Source organism: Mobula birostris, chromosome 26 (assembly GCF_030028105.1).
Source record: "Mobula birostris isolate sMobBir1 chromosome 26, sMobBir1.hap1, whole genome shotgun sequence".
Taxonomy (NCBI): Eukaryota; Metazoa; Chordata; class Chondrichthyes; order Myliobatiformes; family Myliobatidae; genus Mobula; species Mobula birostris.
The window spans coordinates 25207171-25226489 of record NC_092395.1 but is presented as its reverse complement, the minus strand read 5'-3'; the positions used below and the strand labels follow the sequence as shown (position 1 = coordinate 25226489).

The window sequence follows — 19319 nt, the reverse complement described above, 5'->3', positions numbered from 1 at the left end:
TCCAGTCTGTATCTTGTTCTCTAGCAATTTTTTGCTAATGTTTCTGAATTTATTTCACAGAACTATCTCTATATTGGCCTGAGCAAAAATAGTTAAAACACAAACTGAGAATTGTGGCAGGAATTCAGACTGATTCAAAATGACAATGAGGTTTACTCTCAGAAACTTAAAATGCAACTAATGCCACAACATCCTTTTTTTTCCTGAAGTTGGTGGGCAGCTCTCCACTCTTTTTTAACCTTATTCCTCCAACACCCTCAATTAATATCAACTTGGGCTAGTCCTTTGCTAAATAAACGGTAACTCTACAGTTACCCAGCTCTAAATAAAAAGTAATTCTGTGCAGTAACACTGAGTGGATCATGGTTCTGTATAAGTAAACAATAGGTGACCCAACTATTGATAAACAGGCTCTGTAAATAGAGGGTGGCCCTTAAACAATGACTTTGCATGCTGTATGTGATCCTTAACCTCTCTCCCTCTCTCTCATGGTGAGGGAGTTTGCTGCTGATTCTCAAGTTGGAGAACTCGAAATGAAAAGCGACGCTGCAGGCCGTAATATTGTAACAGCAAGCTGTTGTTTCCCATCTCACTGTGGCAGGAATGACTCCTGTCTCTCCCTTGAGAAAGGGAGCCTGTGGCATGTCAAACTGTTGGGTGAACAATGGTTTTTGATGGATTGCAGATCATGGTCTCTCTCTTTGGGAGCTTTGCTGTTGCTTCCATGGAGGGTGGTGCGAGTGCAATGCTTTTTGCTGGAATAAGAGGGAGGAGGGTTAATGTTTTCGCTGCTGCTTGTGTAACGGGGGGGGCTTTGAGGTTCTTATGTTTTTTTCTGTCATTCATTCTTTAGGGTTTTCTTCTGTTTTGAGGATGTCTGCAGAGAGTAAGAATTTCAGGTTGTATACTGTGTACATTCTCTAATAGTACATGGAACCATTCAACCATTGAATAAATCACAACTCTGCGAGTTTTGTAGACAGAAGGAACAGGTATCAGCACAGAACTAAATATAATTTTTATTCATCTTTGTAAACCAAGAAATGCACAACTACAAATCGTTAATTCATTGTTTTATAAGACTTGTATAGTGTTGAATTTAAGTCAACCAGTTTTAGTCAATGCTAAAATCAAGCAGTTTGAAGATAATGTTTGAATGATATGTTGTCAAGCACATATAGAATGTACATGATATGTGCACACATTGTGTGGATATTGCTTGCATACAGTACATTGTATCTGTGTCCGTAAACTGTGGGAATAGTATAAATACTGTGCATGTACCACCTATATTTTGTACTTTGCACAGTTAGCCTGTATACTGCATATATACTATATGATGTGTATATACTACATGCATGCTCTTTATGCTTATATGCATGTACATACTATGTACATTTTATGTATATGTGGATATATACTACATATGTAAACTGCATATAGATTGGATATGTACTGTGTTCACAGTGTGCATATCAACTATAAAATGCACTATTTTATTCATTTCTAATACACTATGAAAGTTTATTTTGCACAATAGGACCTCCTAGTCATTGCATTATTAACTATGCTAAACTATTAACTCTAATTATTAAAACTCAGAATAAATACTATGTGAATTGTTTGCCTAAGCAATCTGAAGAGGTTTAATACAATGGATGGAGTGCAGCTTTGTTGGAAGAATCACCGACCAGCTTTGAGGGCAGGCACGCGCTCCTTGTCATTGTCATTGCCGTCTTTGTAACAAATATCCAAGGGAGTTTGTGACTTACCTTATGTTTGTGCAGCTTGGCATCACATCCAAAATGAACATAGCTTATTTATGCCCGAGTAGAGATGCTGGGATCACACTGTGTGTGAATCTATTCTCGGTAGACTTTAGGATTAAGGGCAGGGCTGGGAATGATTTTAGCTGCTATTTAGTGATAACAGCATAATACTTCCTTGTTAAGAAAATCTCCCTGCAACTAGCAATCAACACAGAGATCACCTTGTGTATGACGGCTATACATCCATCACTCCAGATTGTTACTGATTTTAAACCGTTTTCTAAAAGTGAGAAAAATGATAAGTTGCAATAGTTTGCCATTGTCATTGGAAATAGCAGCAAAATGAAAACTACATGCAAGTGGCAGGCTCCAGCCTATCGGTGAAATGGATCTGTTCGCATCTGCACACCAACCTTTTAGCAGTGTGAGATGGCATTCAGCTCACTTTCAGACACAGGCTGAGCAGGATGTGGATATAAAAACCACACAGTGTGGGTTGGTGACTCACTACATCCATTTAAACACTGTCACGAAGAGTTAAAAATGACCCCAAGAGAGTTAGCAGGATTTTCAATTATAACACAATCCCAGCCAAAACTCTACATGAAACGTCCAGCTGGAATCACTGGACGAAGAATAGAACCCTGGCCAATTTCCCCTTTCTCCCTAAGCCAGGGTCACTGGGTACAGATCAAGACCAGGAAACTTAGCTGATTTCCTCTTTTTCTCTGAGCTCCAGAGTCAACGGGTATAGATCAGGAGCAGGAACTATTTTCCTCTTTCTCCAACCCAGAGGTCACACACAGTAAACAAGGGCAAGAAACTAGCCAGTTTCCTTCCTCTGAGGACCCTGGGCATGGATGGGTAGTAGGAACCCTAGCAACTTCTCCTCTGTCCAGCCCAAGGATATGGAAGTAACCTTTTGAGTCTTCAAATTAAATCATCGTTGAGCTTGATAAACAAGAGAAAGTAAAATCATTGTAGTTCTATTCAAGTTCAGGATGAACTTTACAAATTAATGTCTTCCAGTAAGGTTTAACCAGAGATAATGCCAGTGCGACCACTGGCAGACAAAGTCATTCAGCCACAACCATTTCTCACAATCTAAGTAAATTCTGTCCCTCTGGCTCTTTGCAGAAACTCTCATGATTTTGAGTTTTCAAATCTCATTTACATGCCTCTGTGACTGCTATACTTTCAAAACAACACAGCAAAAATACAGAAAGCTGCTGTCATGTAAACATATGGCTCACTTAAAACTAATCATATCTTAACTACGGCACAAACCTAACACTAAATTAGTTCTATTTTCCTAAGACTGTCAATCTACCAGCCCTGCCTCCCATTATCATCATATACAAATGGAATTGCAGAAGCTTTGGAGGTTAATTCATACCCTACAATGCACAAACTGCACACAGTTTATTAGCACCACCTTAACCTGTGGTCTCATAGAAATACCAATACCCGCAGACTACAATCTCAACCATCCCGATATGGGAATATACAGTATCACCACTCCTTCATTATCAATAGGTTTAAATACACAAACTCCCCCATCTACAGTGCCACAGAACAGCTTCACCACAGGGACTGCAATGTTGAAGAAGGCAGCTCACCACCATTTCCTCAAGGGCAATTAGGGATGGGTAATGAATGTCAGCACTGCCACCTTTATCCCTCTCACAAACTAAAAGAAAAAATATGCACTAGTTGCACGGAACACTAAAAATCTAGTTACTGAGGGATTTAAACAACAGTTTGGTTCAGGCAGCAATGCCCGAGACAGCAACACTATCCTACGTACATGCAGATAGAGAGGATCCACACAAAGACTTTTAAAAGGCTTTTCTTCACAACATTAAAGCCAAATGGATTAAGAGACAGTGTCCGATTGAATACTGAATTGCTTAAATAGACAGGATTCTGTGCAATAGTGAGTAGCTCTGTTTCAGATTAATGGTTAAACATATTTCAGATTAAATATTCCAAAGGGAGGCAGTTTAGAGTCAGAGAGTGATAGAAAAATACAATTACAAAAGCAAACCCTTTTACCACCAGGTCCATGCTGACCATCAATCACCCACATTTAATGATCACCACACATTTTGACATGTCCAGTACTAGTGACTGGATATGCCAGATGACCTTTCGAACAGTTGCCTTTGAAGTAAAGTTTGAAGCATAGTGAATTGGAGGATGGCAACAGAGATTTCAGGAGCCTAGTGAAAGAAAGGCACACGACAGATGAAATTTAATATTAATGTGAATTCAATGTGTTTTTAAGGGAAGAATGAGGAGAGAACTTAAAGAATTTGGAGAAACAGAGGAAATGCAAATGTTTGTACACAAATGTGTGAGGATGCTGGATATTGAAAGTCTTTGATTAGAAAAAGCAAAGAACAAAAGCATAATAAACCATTTTCTAGGCCCAGGTGGGGTTCTGGATCTATTTCCAAGCCCCATACTTCTAGAAGGAAATCAACGCCAAGTGGGATAGGAAAGTTACTGGTGTGTACCTGGGGATTAAGGGCTCCTGTTATTTACTGAAGACAGAGAAGTAGGAAAATTTTATTCCAAATTGTGAAGGTTTTGACAAAGTAAATAAGGAAAATCTGTTCCTTGTGGGAAAAGCATCAATCAGTAGAGGAACAGATTTGATGTGTTTTATGGGATTTTTATGCATTATCTGAGGGGGAAGTAGAAGCAAAATCACAAGGAATTTTTTTAAAAAATGGCTAAATGGGAAGAAAACGGCCAAACTTTGAAGACGAGAGGTTTCAGATAACTAACAGACAGCAGAACCATGATTGATCCGGTGGCTTTCTTCATGATCCTGCTCCATGAAACAGCATATTATGTTAAAAATATAACCAGCACACCACATTTGTGTAGTGGGGTATCTGTTGAAGAACGTACAAAAGGGCAAGATGTAGGGGTTATATCATAACATTACAAGAAGGGTGTTTCAGTGTAATAATGAGAAGAAAGGGGTATATCCGATTGTTGTAGGGGGTGTTTCATATAAGAAATTTACTGAATTCAGAGAGTATATCAGAGTTTAACAGTGAGGGACATGCACAGAGTGTTATAGTGAGGGGAGTATCGTCCATATGGGAATGTTACGGTGAGGAGCATACAGTATATATTGGAATTTTGCAGTTTGGGATGTACAATGTAAATCAGAGAGTTACAATGAAGAATGTGCAGTGTGCCAGATTGTAATGGTGAGGGTTATGCAGTTTTCAAAGCGTTGTAATTGCACATATCATAATGTCACATATAAGAATACAAGAAAGAGGAAGTATTCTGCATCCTGCTCATTCAGTAAGATCCTCCTCGCAAATTACCCGCCCATCCTGCATGTTATTAAATCCCTTCAGTGACCAAAACTCAATCAATCTCAGCTTCGATATTCATAAAGACCAAGCCTCTGATCTCTCCGGAGCTGTGGCCTCCAAAGATTCACATCTGATTGATACAAGTTCTTCTCCTCCCTGTTCTGATGGCCAACATTAACCTCTCAACCTTCCTCAGAACCTGTATGAGATCATCTCTCCTTCATGTAAACACCAACAAGCACAGGCTAATCTCTTCTTATAGGACAACCTACCTTCCCCAGAACTACCGTGAAGGCAGCAGGTGCTTCATGCTGACACAACAGGTTCTCAATAGTTCTGAGGTCAGTAATAATCTTATGTGACTACGTAAAAGGAAGAATCAGCTTCAAAAAGGAATTGGAGGAAAAGTTGCTGAGACTTAAAACAGACAGATAATTTGCAGGTGAGATAGAGTTTGTGCAGGGCTGAGAGTTAGTGTTTAATTTTTCAGCAAGTGAACTTGAACCAAATGTTTTTTTTACAGGTTGGTGCTGTTAGATGGACACTGCACATTCAACTGCTGAGCCCAAGGTAAACACATGAAATTAAGAGCAAGTGAGTGACAGGGGTGGTGGTGACGGTAGGGGATGAGGGAGTTAAGTCGATGGGCAGGGAACTGTGTGTCAGGAGGATCTGGGCATTGAGAGTCAGCTACACAAAATTCAGGACTTTTCTTCCTTCTCTGCAATTTTAGCCAGACCCTGGCGCAAATCATTCAGTTCGTACAGCTTAACGTCGAGGATATCCAGCAGTTTACGAGCATCACGCTGGACCCTCTCTCTGTCGTTCACGCAGTCCACCAGGGTCTGCTCCACATCCTGTAGTTGTTGCTCCAGCTCAGCGTTCCGGCCCTCCACCTCCTGAGGAAAAAAGGTCAAAGATCAAATAGAAGGCAGGCAGGGTGGGGGAGGGTTTAGGGTCTGCCATCAGCTCCACTCCGAATCCTCTCCAACCACACCATCAACCTCAATCAGCCCAGTCGCCGGCCTTCGTCCATACCTCATCTGCTGCATGTGCCTGACCACTTCATGCTGGGACCAGTTTTCACCTGCCAGTATCTCTTTGTGAACTCTGCCCCTGACCCCATCACTCCTGCCTTAGTATGCCCCTACCCATGTTTCTGCTCTTCATTGCTTCTGTATTGGTCCATTGTGCTCACCCCACATTACTCCTGTCCCTTTGCTTGACCCTGCTCCTGCCCCGTCACCTTGCATAGGTGTCGCCTACCTGCAGTCGGAGCAGTGCCTCCTCCCGGTCGCTTTCCAACTCGTTCACATCAGATTTCTGACTCCTCAATAATTGGATCTCCTGCAAAAAACAAGACACTTGCTGAGAACTGGGTGAAGTTCAGGGTCAATCTCAACCCAGCAGCAAAAACACCCCATGGGATTTGGCACCGGTCAGTGCTCTCTCCCTGATTCCACAGCACTGGGTCTGAACACAAGCCTGAACATGCTGCATGTATCACACTCTATGACATGCTCCATGTAGTCATGCACCACACACCCACAAGAACATGCTTTTCACTATTACATGCAAGGTATTGTGCACCAGGACACACAACGTCCTATCACGCACTGTCCCATTGTGCACCAGGACACACACTGTCCTTTCACGCACCGTCCCACTGTGCACCAGGACATCCACCGTCCCATTGTGCACCAGGACACACACAGTCCTATCACGCACCGTCCCATTGTGCACCAGGAACGCACCGTCCCATTGTGCACCAGAACACGCACCATCCCATTGTGCACCAGGACACCCACCATCCCATTGTGCACCAGGACACCCACTGTCCTATCACGCACCATCCCATTGTGAACCAGGACACGCACGGTCCCATTGTGCACCAGGACACGCACGGTCCCATTGTGCACCAGGACACGCACCGTCCCATTGTGCACCAGGACACCCACCGTCCCATTGTGCACCAGCACACACACCGTCCCATTGTGCACCAGGACACACACCATCCTATCACGTACCATCCCATTGTGCACCAGGACACACACCGTCCTGTCACGTACCATCCCATTGTGCACCAGGACACCCACCGTCCTATCACGCACCATTCCATTGTGAACCAGGACATGCACGGTCCCATTGTGCACCAGGACACGCACCGTCCCATTGTGCACCAGGACACTCACCGTCCCATTGTGCACCAGGACACTCACCGTCCCATTGTGCACCGGCACACACACCGTCCCATTATGCACCAGGACACACACCGTCCTATCACGTACCATCCCATTGTGCACCAGGACACGCACCGTCCCATTGTGCACCAGGACACGCACCGTCCCATTGTGCACCAGCACACACACCGTCCCATTGTGCACCGGCACACACACCGTCCCATTGTGCACCAGGACACGCACGGTCCCATTGTGCACCAGGACACGCACCGTCCCATTGTGCACCAGGACACCCACCGTCCCATTGTGCACCAGCACACACACCGTCCCATTGTGCACCAGGACACACACCATCCTATCACGTACCATCCCATTGTGCACCAGGACACACACCGTCCTGTCACGTACCATCCCATTGTGCACCAGGACACCCACCGTCCTATCACGCACCATTCCATTGTGAACCAGGACATGCACGGTCCCATTGTGCACCAGGACACGCACCGTCCCATTGTGCACCAGGACACTCACCGTCCCATTGTGCACCAGGACACTCACCGTCCCATTGTGCACCGGCACACACACCGTCCCATTATGCACCAGGACACACACCGTCCTATCACGTACCATCCCATTGTGCACCAGGACACGCACCGTCCCATTGTGCACCAGGACACGCACCGTCCCATTGTGCACCAGCACACACACCGTCCCATTGTGCACCGGCACACACACCGTCCCATTGTGCACCAGGACACACACCGTCCTATCACGTACCATCCCATTGTGCACCAGGACACGCACCGTCCCATTGTGCACCAGGACACGCACCGTCCCATTGTGCACCGTCCCATTGTGCACCAGGACACACACTGTCCTATCACGCACCATCCCATTGTGCACCAGGACACGCACCATCCCATTGTGCACCAGGACACACACTGTCCTATCACGCACCGTCCCATTGTGCACCAGGACACACAGTGCTGCGGGTTACTGAGTTGCAGTTGGTGCCCCAGCTATTCCAACATTACCTCCTCTTTCTCCTTTAACAAGGTCTCAAGCTCCTCTACCGATTGGCTGAGATCTGTGTTCTGAGTTGCAACTGTCACGTTCTCCACGCCCTGTGACTCAAGCTCAATGACCTGGGGACAGACAGCAGGGTGTATATGAACAGAAGAACACAGGACATTAGCAGCACGGGTAGGCCACTCAGCCCCTCAATTCTGCCCCAACTACCAATATAATCATGGTTGCTCTACCGCAGCCTCGTCTCCTCAGTTTTGCCAGTTCCTGATAGCCCTTGATTTGCTACTCTTATAAAACGTTATCTGCCCTCCTGTTCAATACCCCCAATGTTATCTGCCTCCTTGTTAAATACCCCCAGTGACCCAACCACCACAGCCCTCTGAGATAGAGAACACCAGAAGTCAACCATTCTCTGCAAGAACAGGTTCCTCGGCACCTTAGTTTTAAATGACTGCCCCCTTTCCTTTCAAGTATATCTCCTCATCTGAGATCCTCCTACTAGTGGACACATCTGCCCCGCTCTCCAAGGACCTCATATGTTTCAACACCATGCCTCATTCTCCTAGACTCAGAAGAGTATAGACTTGATTTCTTTAGTTACTTGTGAAGGATAGTTTGCCTTTTGATTTAACCTGATGACATTCATCCCCAATGATCTCCTTCACCAAGATTTTACTCACTCACACAAACTACCTGAGTCCTAATCCTGCTCTCAACAATCCAGTTTTATGTTGAGACCATCTTGGATACCATATATTCTGTCCTTTCCTTCAAGTTATTAATATGAAGTGTAAATTATTGAGGGACATATTAATATAAATTGTAAATAACTGTAGAGAAAAGCAAGGAAGGATTGGAGAGAGTAGTGGTGTGAGTGAGTGAGAGGACAGTGGGAAGATAGAAGATAGAAAGAGAATGAGGGTGGTTGGGGAAGAGACGGAGGGAAATGGAAGGGGAGTGAGGGAGGAGCAGAAGGGAAGGGAGAAGTGGAGGAAGCAGGGGAAAGAGGAGGAGTAAAAGGGGCAAAGATGAGGAAAGAAGGAAATAGAGAGAATGAGGTGAGGAGGAGGAGAGAAGGCAAGGGAAGAAGAGCAGGACGACTGCATAAGAAACAGAGAGGACTGAGAAGGAGTAGAGGAGGAGGTGGTTAAAGGATTGGGAGGAGAAGTAGAATTGAAAGGAAAAAGATCGTAAGCTACTCTGCCCTGTGAATTTTTTAGGAATTAATTTTTAGGAGGTGGCTGCTGCTGGCAAGACCAGTATTTATTGCTCTCTCCCTATTGTCCTTGAACTTGGTGGCCAGTTGGACAGTTTCAGGGTGACCATGTTAGTGGCTCTTGAGTTACACTAACACCAGGCTAAGGACAGCAGATTTCAGGCACTGGATGCATTTTTACAGCAATCTGGTAGTTTGGTAGTCAATGACAGTTTTAATTTAGATTGCAGGTAATTGCATGAATTGCAGCCCCATAAACGACCATGGTGAGATTTGAAAGTGGGTCTTGGGTTCGTTAGTCTAGGCCCCTGGGCTATTAATCTAGCCACTGTTGCACCACATTGCTGTTCTGTGGTGAGGTACATTGCACCACCACATGTCAGCAGCCCTCTTACTGTTCAGGGTGCAGAGGTGGAGGGAGAAGTTCAGTGCCAGGGGCAGAGGGATGCTGGTCCTACATGATAGTGGGTGGCAGAAGAGAATGGATCTCTTCAGCAACAGGCAGCTGTGCATTCAGTTCACACTCCTCTGATGGGAGAATGTGGTCTGCCCTTGCAGGCAAATCCAGTACCCTCATCCAGCCCTGTTCCCTGTTTCAGCTAATGACACTGTCATCTCCAGCCCCTCTTCCCCTTTGCCATCCAATCTCCTCTTCTCCTTCCAGCTCCTTATCACTACCTCCCCTCACACAGCCTCCTCCTGTGCTATCTTCTACCACTTCAGACTCACCCCCGCTGTACGCTCTCTGTACCCTCTCTGCCAGCCGCCAGATTCTCACCCGGTCCCGCAGTTTCTCTGCCTCCTCTTTATATGCAGCCAGCTGCTTCTTCCACTGCTCAACTGTGATGTTCGACTCATGGAGTGCCTGCACCAGCTTTCCGTTACTCTCCTGCAGTGCGAGTAACTCCAGCTCCCACTGGGGCTCGCTGATGGACCTGGGCAGGGGGAACAAGAGAGGGAAGAATTTGTCAGTGAGTGAGAGGGAGAATGAGAGAGAGAGAGAGAGAGAGAGAATGAGAGAGAATGAGAGGGAGAATGAGAATGAGAGGGAGAATGAGAGGGAGAATGAGAGGGAGAATGAGAGGGAGAATGAGAGGGAGAGAGAGAGAGAGAGAGGGGTGAGAAACAGAGAGAATGAGAGAGAGAGGGGAGAGAGAGAGATTGAGAGAGAGAATGAGAGAGAGGGGAGAGAGACAGAGAGAATGAGAGAGAGAGAGAGAGAATGAGAGAATGAGAGAGAGAGAGAGAGAGAGAGAATGAGAGAATGAGAGAGAGAGAGAGAGAGAGAATAGTCACAGCATGAGAGAAAGAGAAAGGGAGTAATTACAAAAGAAAGCAAGAGAGAGCTAGAAAACGAGAGAACAAGAGTGAGCAGTAGAGAGGGAGTGAGTGAGGTATAGTGGAAGTGAGAGCGGTGGGGGGGGGCGAGAGTGGTGAGAGTGCTGAGGGGAGCGAGGGCAGTGGGGGGCGAGGGCGGTGAGGGGGCAAGGGCGGTGGGGGGGCAAGGGTGGTGAGGGGGGCGAGGGCGGTGGGGGGGGATGAGGGTGGTGAGGGAGGGGCGAGGGCGGTGAGGGGGCAGGCGAGAGCAGTGGGGGGGCAAGGACAGTGACAGGGCGAGAGCGGTGGGGGGGCAGGCAAGAGCGGTGAGGAGGGAGAGCAGTGAGGGGGGCGAGAGCGGTGGGGGGGTGAGAGCGGTAGATGGGGGTGAGATTGTTGGGGGAGTGAGAGTCCTGGATCATGTCCACTCTCACTCCCTCTCTAATGCTCTCTTCTCCAAGGTCCCTCTCCCACAATCTGAATTACAAGTCCAGTATGCCACCATGAGCAGAGGGGGAGAGATGTTGTTTAAGGAAGATTGGCAAAGAGAGGAAGGGAGGGGTTGAAAGTGAGGAAATAAGGACAAGGTTAAGAGAGAGTGAGAGAGAAAGGAAAAGTCTAAGTGCTCTGAGAGCAACTTAGAGAATGATGCAAAGAGGAAGACAGGAAGAGGTAAGAGTGTTAGAGAGTGATCGTTTTGGACAAAGCGGTTAAAAGAGGTGGGAATGAAATTGAAACTGTGAAAGAGTTGAGAGGGAGAGAATGAAAACATGAAATATTGTGAAAAAGACAATGAGAGGGAGATGGGTGTGGAGAGGGAAGAGAGAAAGGACCAGAAAGCCTGACACCAGTGTACTTTAAACCAGCCTCTGGCAGGATGAAACTGAACCACGACCAGTAGACACAAGTGCTGAGTAAAATCATGTGGATGTACAAACAGTCGCTCTAGAATTACAACAGGAGAATAGCTTGTAGCAGGTCCTGCACACACTGACTCTGACCGGTAACGACTCTCACTGGAGTACAGGCTGCACACAGACTCAATGGAGGTATGGGTTAGAAACATCATAGAAAACCTACAGCACAATACAGGCCCTTCGGTCCACAATGCTGTGCCAAACATGTACTTACCTTAGAAATTACCTAGGGTCACCCATAATCTCTGTGGCATAATCCGGTTGCATAATCTCTGACTGGAGTGTGGGTCCCACAGATACTTACACTCATTGAAATATGGATTCTGCACAGTGTGTGTGTGCACGCACACACTAGGGTATGAATCACGCTCATACTGACTCTCATTGGGGTACAAATCTCATGTACACACATCAAACATTGACTTTCACTGACATGTGGGTCCCATACACATACTGACTCTCACTGGGACACAAGTCCATCATATATGCTTACACTGGGATTTGGCTTCAACAGACACCCCAACTCTCACAAGGGTATAGGTTCCAAATGCTGTTCACTCTTAATGGACTCTCATCGGTGTGTGGGTTGATTGCATTCCATTCCTGAGCCTTGGGTACTGACCTAGTCCTGGTGCTGATTGAATCTACAAACATAGATCCTTCTCTTTACATAGTGTGTCTCTCTGCCACCACGCAGGTAGGCATTCACCCAGCGTCTCTCACATTGACAAAGATTACCAGAAAGAAGTGTGAGCAAGAATTTCAGAACAGCTCGATGATGTAATGATTTGACACAATCTATGCAAAAAGGATTTCCCGCTGCAGCTGCTTCTTTGCCGTAGGATCAACTGTCAGGATGTGAGACGATGTACGGTCAGTGGGATTGGGGCAAAAGACAACCCAAGTGAGTGGATCCCAGCAGGGACTGGGAACTTACCCCTGGGAGAAGAGAGACTTAATCCGAGCACTGTCCAGCATCATTTCTCCATCACAGCTCTCGGAATGGTAAAGTTTCGGAACACCGCTCCCATTTGCACTGGCCAGCTGCAGTGGAGGGGAATTAAGATCGATGGACAAGTCCTACAACAGGGGAGCAGAGATTCAGTAAATCTAATGTTCACAGGGTGGAGAACGAGGGAAACTAATTGTAATACCAGCATATAAAACAGGAATAAAAACATCTTAGCCCCCCCCCCCCACCCCTGGAGACAGAGAATTCAGACTGCAGAGAGAGACACCAGATTTTGAAACAATAACTATTCTAGAAATAAAGGAGCTTCCTGTCCTGGGGCCAAAAGCAATCCTGATCCCAACAAAGAGATTCCCAGGAATGAAGGAGGACTCCCAATCCTGGAAATGTAGGGCTCCTGATCCCAAAAATGAGGGTCTTCTGATCTACGAATGAGGGGACCGTTGATCCCAAGAATGAGGGGCTTCCAATTCTGGGATAAGGAAATAGCTGTAAAATGGAAGAAAATGTTTTGCAGAAAAAAACTGTTTGAGGAGACTGAGAAAAGAAAGAGGTAGACAGACAGAAAGAGAGGAATCAGGATAAAGGGAGTGAGAGGGAGCGTCTCAGAAAAAAAAGCATTGCTTGAAAGGGGTAAAGCTTTGCAGAAATTAGGCCAACTCTGGTAACCAAAGAAACAATTAAAGGCGTAAAAAGGGAAGTAAGAAAATGAGAAATGACATAGCAGAGAGAAAAAAAAGAAACTGAGCAAGAGACAGGCTTGGACAGAACGAAAGAACCAGCAGGAAGGCGCGAGCATTGGAGTACTTGATGCAGGAAAACAGATGTGTCAGTCTGTCAGAGTTGAAACTATTTGTGTGGCACCAGCCCCTCCCCCAGCAGCTCTGTGTTATTCAGGGTCAGCAGATTATCCACGCTCTGCTCTGTAGGGAGGGAGAGTAGGGGAAGCCAGAGAGAAAGAGAGGGTGCAGGATTTGTAATGAAAGAGTACAAGATAAGGTGCTAAATTCACAGAGTGGTCTGCACATGAGACTTATTGAACCAAGATCCATTCCAGTAAATATTTTTCTTTCTGCATGAAGGGACATTCACTTAAGGAGTCACAGCAGGTCCCTGTTGAATGCAATGTACTCTGGGGACAGACAGGCCCAGGTGCGACAGCTGCTGGTCCTTCTCGCCGACCCCACTATCTGTTGGTGAGATCAATTCCAGTGGGTAAACTCCAAGCATTGGCTTAACACAATCATATTAACAGACATAAGATATCCCCAGAGAGCCTTGTAGCTTTACTTTGTATCTAACCCATACACTGATCAGGCCTAGAAAAGACCCTGCCTCAAAAGTGTTTGATGGGCTGGCACAGAGGGGGCTGAGCTCTGTATTTATCCCCGTTGTCCTGCTCTGGGTGTGTTTGGTGGGCAAGTGTGGAGCAATCTTTACTCTCGATCTAACACAGAACGCCCAGTGATTAGAATTCCATTATACTCCAAATGGATGACAGTGCACTGATTCTGCTCACTCTCCAAGGTAAAAGATCAGATTATTTTTGGTCCTGGCCTACATTGCTGACTAGCAGAAGATGAATTAATCGTGGGGCTGAGGATTGTTGCAACAGCTGATTCATGTAAATAATTCTCTGACCTACTAAATCCCAGCTTCAGCTACCATTATACACAGAAACAGAGCAGCCACTGAGTTGTCTATGCTCTGTCTCCCCCCGCCACCAGACTATCCATTAAAACCATCTGTCAATCTGTCTTTCTCACCCATTACCCAGTTAACCCCCTCTCTCCACTGCCCTCACCTAACCACTCCCTTTCAGCAGCTCTCCCTCTTAGCTATCCTCCCTTGTGGCCTCACTCACTTGGCCAGAAATACACAGGTTCAACAGGAGAGTGACACAGCGGCGTAGCTGGTAGGTCTCTGGCCTCACAGCTCCAGTGTCCCGGGTTCAGGCCTGTCCTCCAGTGCTGCCTGTGTAAAATTTGCACGTTCTCTCTCTGTGACCGTGTGGGTTTCCTCCAGATTCTCCGGTTTCCCCTCACAGCCCAAAACTTCCCGGAGGGTTAACTGGCCACTGCAAGCTGCTGCCAGTGTGTTGGTGAGTGGTAGATTCTGAGGAAGGTTGATGGCAGAATAAAGAGTGTGGCTGATGGTCTATGTGGACCCCGTGTACAGAGCAGCCCACTACTGTACTGTAAGACTCCACTCTGTGAGTCTCTCAGGCATCAAACCTGCAGAGTCACAATATTAAGTCTGTGCCAGAGTAAATGCTACAACATTTCGGAGAAGGTTGTTAAGAATAAGACCCACTGACCATTAAGAAACACTGGGGAGGAGAATTCATGTACCAGAGAGATAGGTGTACAATTCCAGTCTATATACCAGGGGAGGGAGATATATAGAGACTGATTTTCCACTGGGATATTGTCATGCACTAGGGAGAAGTGAATTAATTAAGGCCAAGGAAGATAGATTTCAGACCCAAGAGGAGGGTTTATGACGGGGGAAAGTTGTTTGTGCACCAGAGTTATGCTAAGGAGGTTGCAGTCCAGGCAAATGGATTTACACACTATTAGGGGGACTTTATGCATCAGAGGAGTCAGATTAACATACGAGGGGTCAGATTTACATCCCACACACTGGGGGTTTGGATTTACATGCTGGGTGTGGATTCATAAACTATGGAGTTAACCTGCCAGTCGGTCACTTTACACTGTTACCTGTGGGGTCGTAATCTCTAGTGCTGGGTTTGTCAGTTCCGTTTTATCCTGGGATTTCTCTCTTGCCAAGCGAGCTGCTTCCTTCACCTCTTGAAACCTCTCTGCAAACTTCAACAAGGCATGAAGATCAGAACTCACATTCAAATATAGAAGCATGTCTCTGGTTCTGAACACTCTTTTCATCTCATCTCATCTCATCTCATCCCAACCCCTTCCTCATCTGCCCTACCCACCGATCCCCATTCCTACTTTTCTTTCCTTGCTACCTTTCACACTCCCTTTAACTCCTTCTAACCTGACATTTTAAATTCCCCTCCAGCCTTGAACCTCCCAGCCATGCCTTCAATCTCTCGTCCAGTGACCTCGCCAGCTTCCAGCAATCAATGCCCTCACCTGCATCTCCTCCATTTCCCGGACCTCTGCACTTCCTTCTTCCCATCTTCCCACTGCCTTAACAGGGATAAAGTTCCTCTTGGCCTCACCTACCATCCCATGAGTCTCTGCATCCAACACATCATTTTCTGCAACTTCCACCATCTTCAGCGGGATCCTACCACCAAACACATCTTTACTTCCCCCTCATTCTCCTCTTTCTGCAGGAATCGCTTCCTCTGTGATTCCTTTGCCCATTTGTCCCTCCCCACTAATCTCCCCCTGGAACATATCCCTACAAGTGACAGATATGCTGTATCTGCCCTTTCACCTCTTCCTCCACCTCTATTTAGGGACCCAAACAGTAGTTCCAGGTGAGGCAACACTTCACTTGTGAATCTGCTGGAGTTGTTAATTGTATCCAGTGCTCCTGATGAGGCCTCCTCTATGTTAATAAGACCTGATGTAAATTTGGGGACAACTTTGTCAAACACCTCTGCTCCATCTGCCAAAAGTGGAATTTCCTGATTGGCCAACCATTTTAATTCCCATTCTTGTTTTGACTTGTCAATCCATTGCCTCCTCTTCTGCCACAATAGGGCCATGCTCAGGATGGAGGAGCAACACCTCATATTCCAATTAGGTAGCCTCCAATCTGATGGTATGAACATCGATTTCTCCTTCTGGTATTTTTTTTTCTTTTCTCCTCCCCCCTTCTCTCATCTTCTATTCCCCAGTCTGGCCTCTTACCTCTTCTCCTCACCTGCCTATCACCTACCTCTGGTGCTGCCCCCCTTCGTTTTTTGCCCCATACATTTTGTTCAACTCTTTCCCTTCTCACCCACTTGTCTTCATTTATCACCTTCTAGCTAGTCCTCCTTCCTCTCCCCCCAACTTTTTATTCTGGTCTCTTCCCCCTTCCTTTCCAGTCCTGATGAAGTGTCGTGGCCCGAAATGTTGACTGTTTATCTATTGTCATAGATGCTGTCTGATCTGCTGAGTTCCTCCAGCATTCTGTAGGTTGCTCTGGATTTCCAGCATCTGCAGAATCTCTTGTGAGTCAATGCCTCGGATAGCTAGTTCCTGTAATTCCCCGCAGGAGACTGTTCTGCAGCTCTGGGACCCAGTTGTCAAGTGTGGTTTCTCAGGCACAAACCCTACCCTGCTAGAACTGGCCAGATACCTGTGCAAGCTGCTGCTCAGAGTTGAAGCCCAGGCCATAGACTGTGTTGGCGCGACTGTCGGCCCATTGCCCAAATTTTTGCGAGGTTTTGGTGAAACTCATATTGGGCGTGATGGTGCTGTTGATAATTGCCTGAAAACAAAACCATTCGTTAAGTCTTGGTGCTGGCAAAACCATGGCCATCAAATTCTATTCAGCAGGTTTAGCCAAATGGTCGGTGTGTTCTGATGAATCAACCAGCCAAGGGGGAAATGTCTACACAGACAGAATCATGACAAAATGTGTGTGAACTACTTGTGCTGAGTAAGCCTGGTTGCGGTGTACACGTAATCTGTTACTCTTTTGTGATGTGTACAAGCTCTGATTGGTGTGCACACAAAGTCTGGTTATATAGTGTAATACAGTGCAGTCACAGTGTGTGCAGTGCAGCCACAGTATATACACAATCCCATTACAGTATATCCAGTACAGTGGCAATATGTACGCAGTCCAACTGCATTGGCTGACCGAAGCATGTCTGAAGGTGCATGCATCCCACTAACAGTATGTGCACTGTCCAGTGGCTGCAGGTACACCATCCAGTACAATGTCCACTACTGACTGTAGTGTGTCTGTGAGACACTTGGGCACAGATTCTTCGCAATTCTCCACTGTCAGTGTGTGCTTCTCTTGCCTGAGTCGCTTTCCCCGCCCCAGAGTTACCTTGGTGCCTCCGACGCTGATGATCCGGTAAACATTGCGGGTGCTGTCGTAGAAGAAGGAGACGGTAACAGCATGCTTGCTGGCTGGAATCCAGTTCCGTTTGGTCGTTGGGTCGATCTGGAAAACGTGAGCTCGAGCGCTGAAAATTGGTTGTTCCCTGCAACAGGAAACAGAGGGAGGGGGTCAAACCCTGGCAACAGACATATCCGCATCCCCAAGGCCAAGCCATCTGCAGAAATCAATGCTCATGTCCATCAGAGATGCACAGTAAAATAGGTACTTCCCACCCCTGAGGCCACACGGCGAGGATGGGTTCCCACAGCACAACAGATCTATTGTGAAAGACCGGCAAGATTTTTACAAGATGCGAGTCACATAGTTAACTCTACAATGCCAATCTAATTAACTGAACTTAAAATACCCAGCTAACTGTATGGGATTCAGACTCAGGCCTCTGGTTCATGAATTCAATGTCAGGATTTCCAGTCCAAGAACATAAACACTGTAGCAACCACGAGCACTATCGTTCAGTTTGTAGAGGAACCTGGTACCTGGCACCAAGGCATGCCAACCAGCCTCCTCTTATCAACTCCGTCTTAACTTTCACACTGCCTTGGGCAAACAGCCAACATGGTCAAGCACCCTCCCACACTGGTCATTCTCTCTTCTCCTCCACGGCCTGGATCAACATGCTGACGCGTGTGGAGTCTTGTGTGCTTCAAGGACTCCAACTCAGGACCAACCATGTTGGGACGGGTGTGGATGAGATGCCAGACAATGATCCAACCCTGGCTCCCAATCGGACAGACTCGCGTCTGCCCTTCCTGGGCCACACTTCAATTAGAAGTGTAAATGCCATGTGAAACGACAACAAGTTTTCCCTTCTCACCCCTTCTTTGGGTAGAAGATACAAATGTATTCTAAAGGGGGGTAAAGCAACTGTGGCTGACAAGGGAAGTGAAAGACAGCAAAGAAATTCGAGAGTGTCGGGGGGTAGAGGCTGAGGAGAAGGTGCTTGGAAAGCAGAAAGGTCTGAAGCTGGATAGGTCACCTGGAACAGATGGACTACATTCTAATCTTACGAAAGAGGTGGATGAAGAGATTGTGGAGGCATTAGTAGTGATCTATCAAGAATCACTAGATTCTGGAATGGTTCCAGAGGGCTAGAAAATTGCAAATATCACCCCACTCTTGAAGAAGGGAGGGAGGTAACAGACAGGAAACTATAGGCCAGTTTGCCTGACCTTCATGGTGGCAAGGCGTTGGATTCCATTATTAAAGTTGAGGTTTGGGGGTATTTGGAAGCACATGATAAAAAAGTCTTAAGTCAGCATTATTTCTTTATGAAGAAATCTTGCCTAACAAATCTGTAGGAATTCTTTGAGGAAACAAAAGGCAGGATCAACAAAGCAGAATCAGTGGATGTTGTTTACTTGGAATTTATAAGGCTTTTGACAAGGTGCCGCACATGAGGCTATTAAACAAGATAAGAGCCTATAGTATTACAGAAAACATACCGGATAGAAGCAACACACACACAAAATGCTGGAGGCCCGAAATGTTGACTGCTTACTCTTTTTCATAGATGCTGCCTGACATG

General features: G+C 46.4%; 1 protein-coding gene across 2 annotated transcripts in view; it reads right to left on the bottom strand.

Annotated features, from left to right (window-relative positions):
• Positions 1-1029: 1029 nt before the first annotated feature.
• LOC140188136 (homer protein homolog 3-like) overlaps positions 1030-19319 on the bottom strand; it is a 36224-nt gene continuing 17934 nt past the window's right edge. Inside the window, exons 2-9 of one of the 2 annotated variants that reach the window (XM_072244113.1) lie at positions 17720-17876; positions 17018-17149; positions 15463-15570; positions 12707-12849; positions 10314-10470; positions 8325-8435; positions 6377-6457; positions 1030-6009 (exon numbers count right to left, since the gene is read on the bottom strand). In XM_072244113.1, coding sequence (XP_072100214.1) covers positions 5812-6009; positions 6377-6457; positions 8325-8435; positions 10314-10470; positions 12707-12849; positions 15463-15570; positions 17018-17149; positions 17720-17876 — 1087 coding nt within the window. In that variant the 3' untranslated portion in view covers positions 1030-5811. The remainder of the gene's footprint in view (positions 6010-6376; positions 6458-8324; positions 8436-10313; positions 10471-12706; positions 12850-15462; positions 15571-17017; positions 17150-17719; positions 17877-19319) is intronic. The other variant, XM_072244114.1, reaches the window with a different exon arrangement.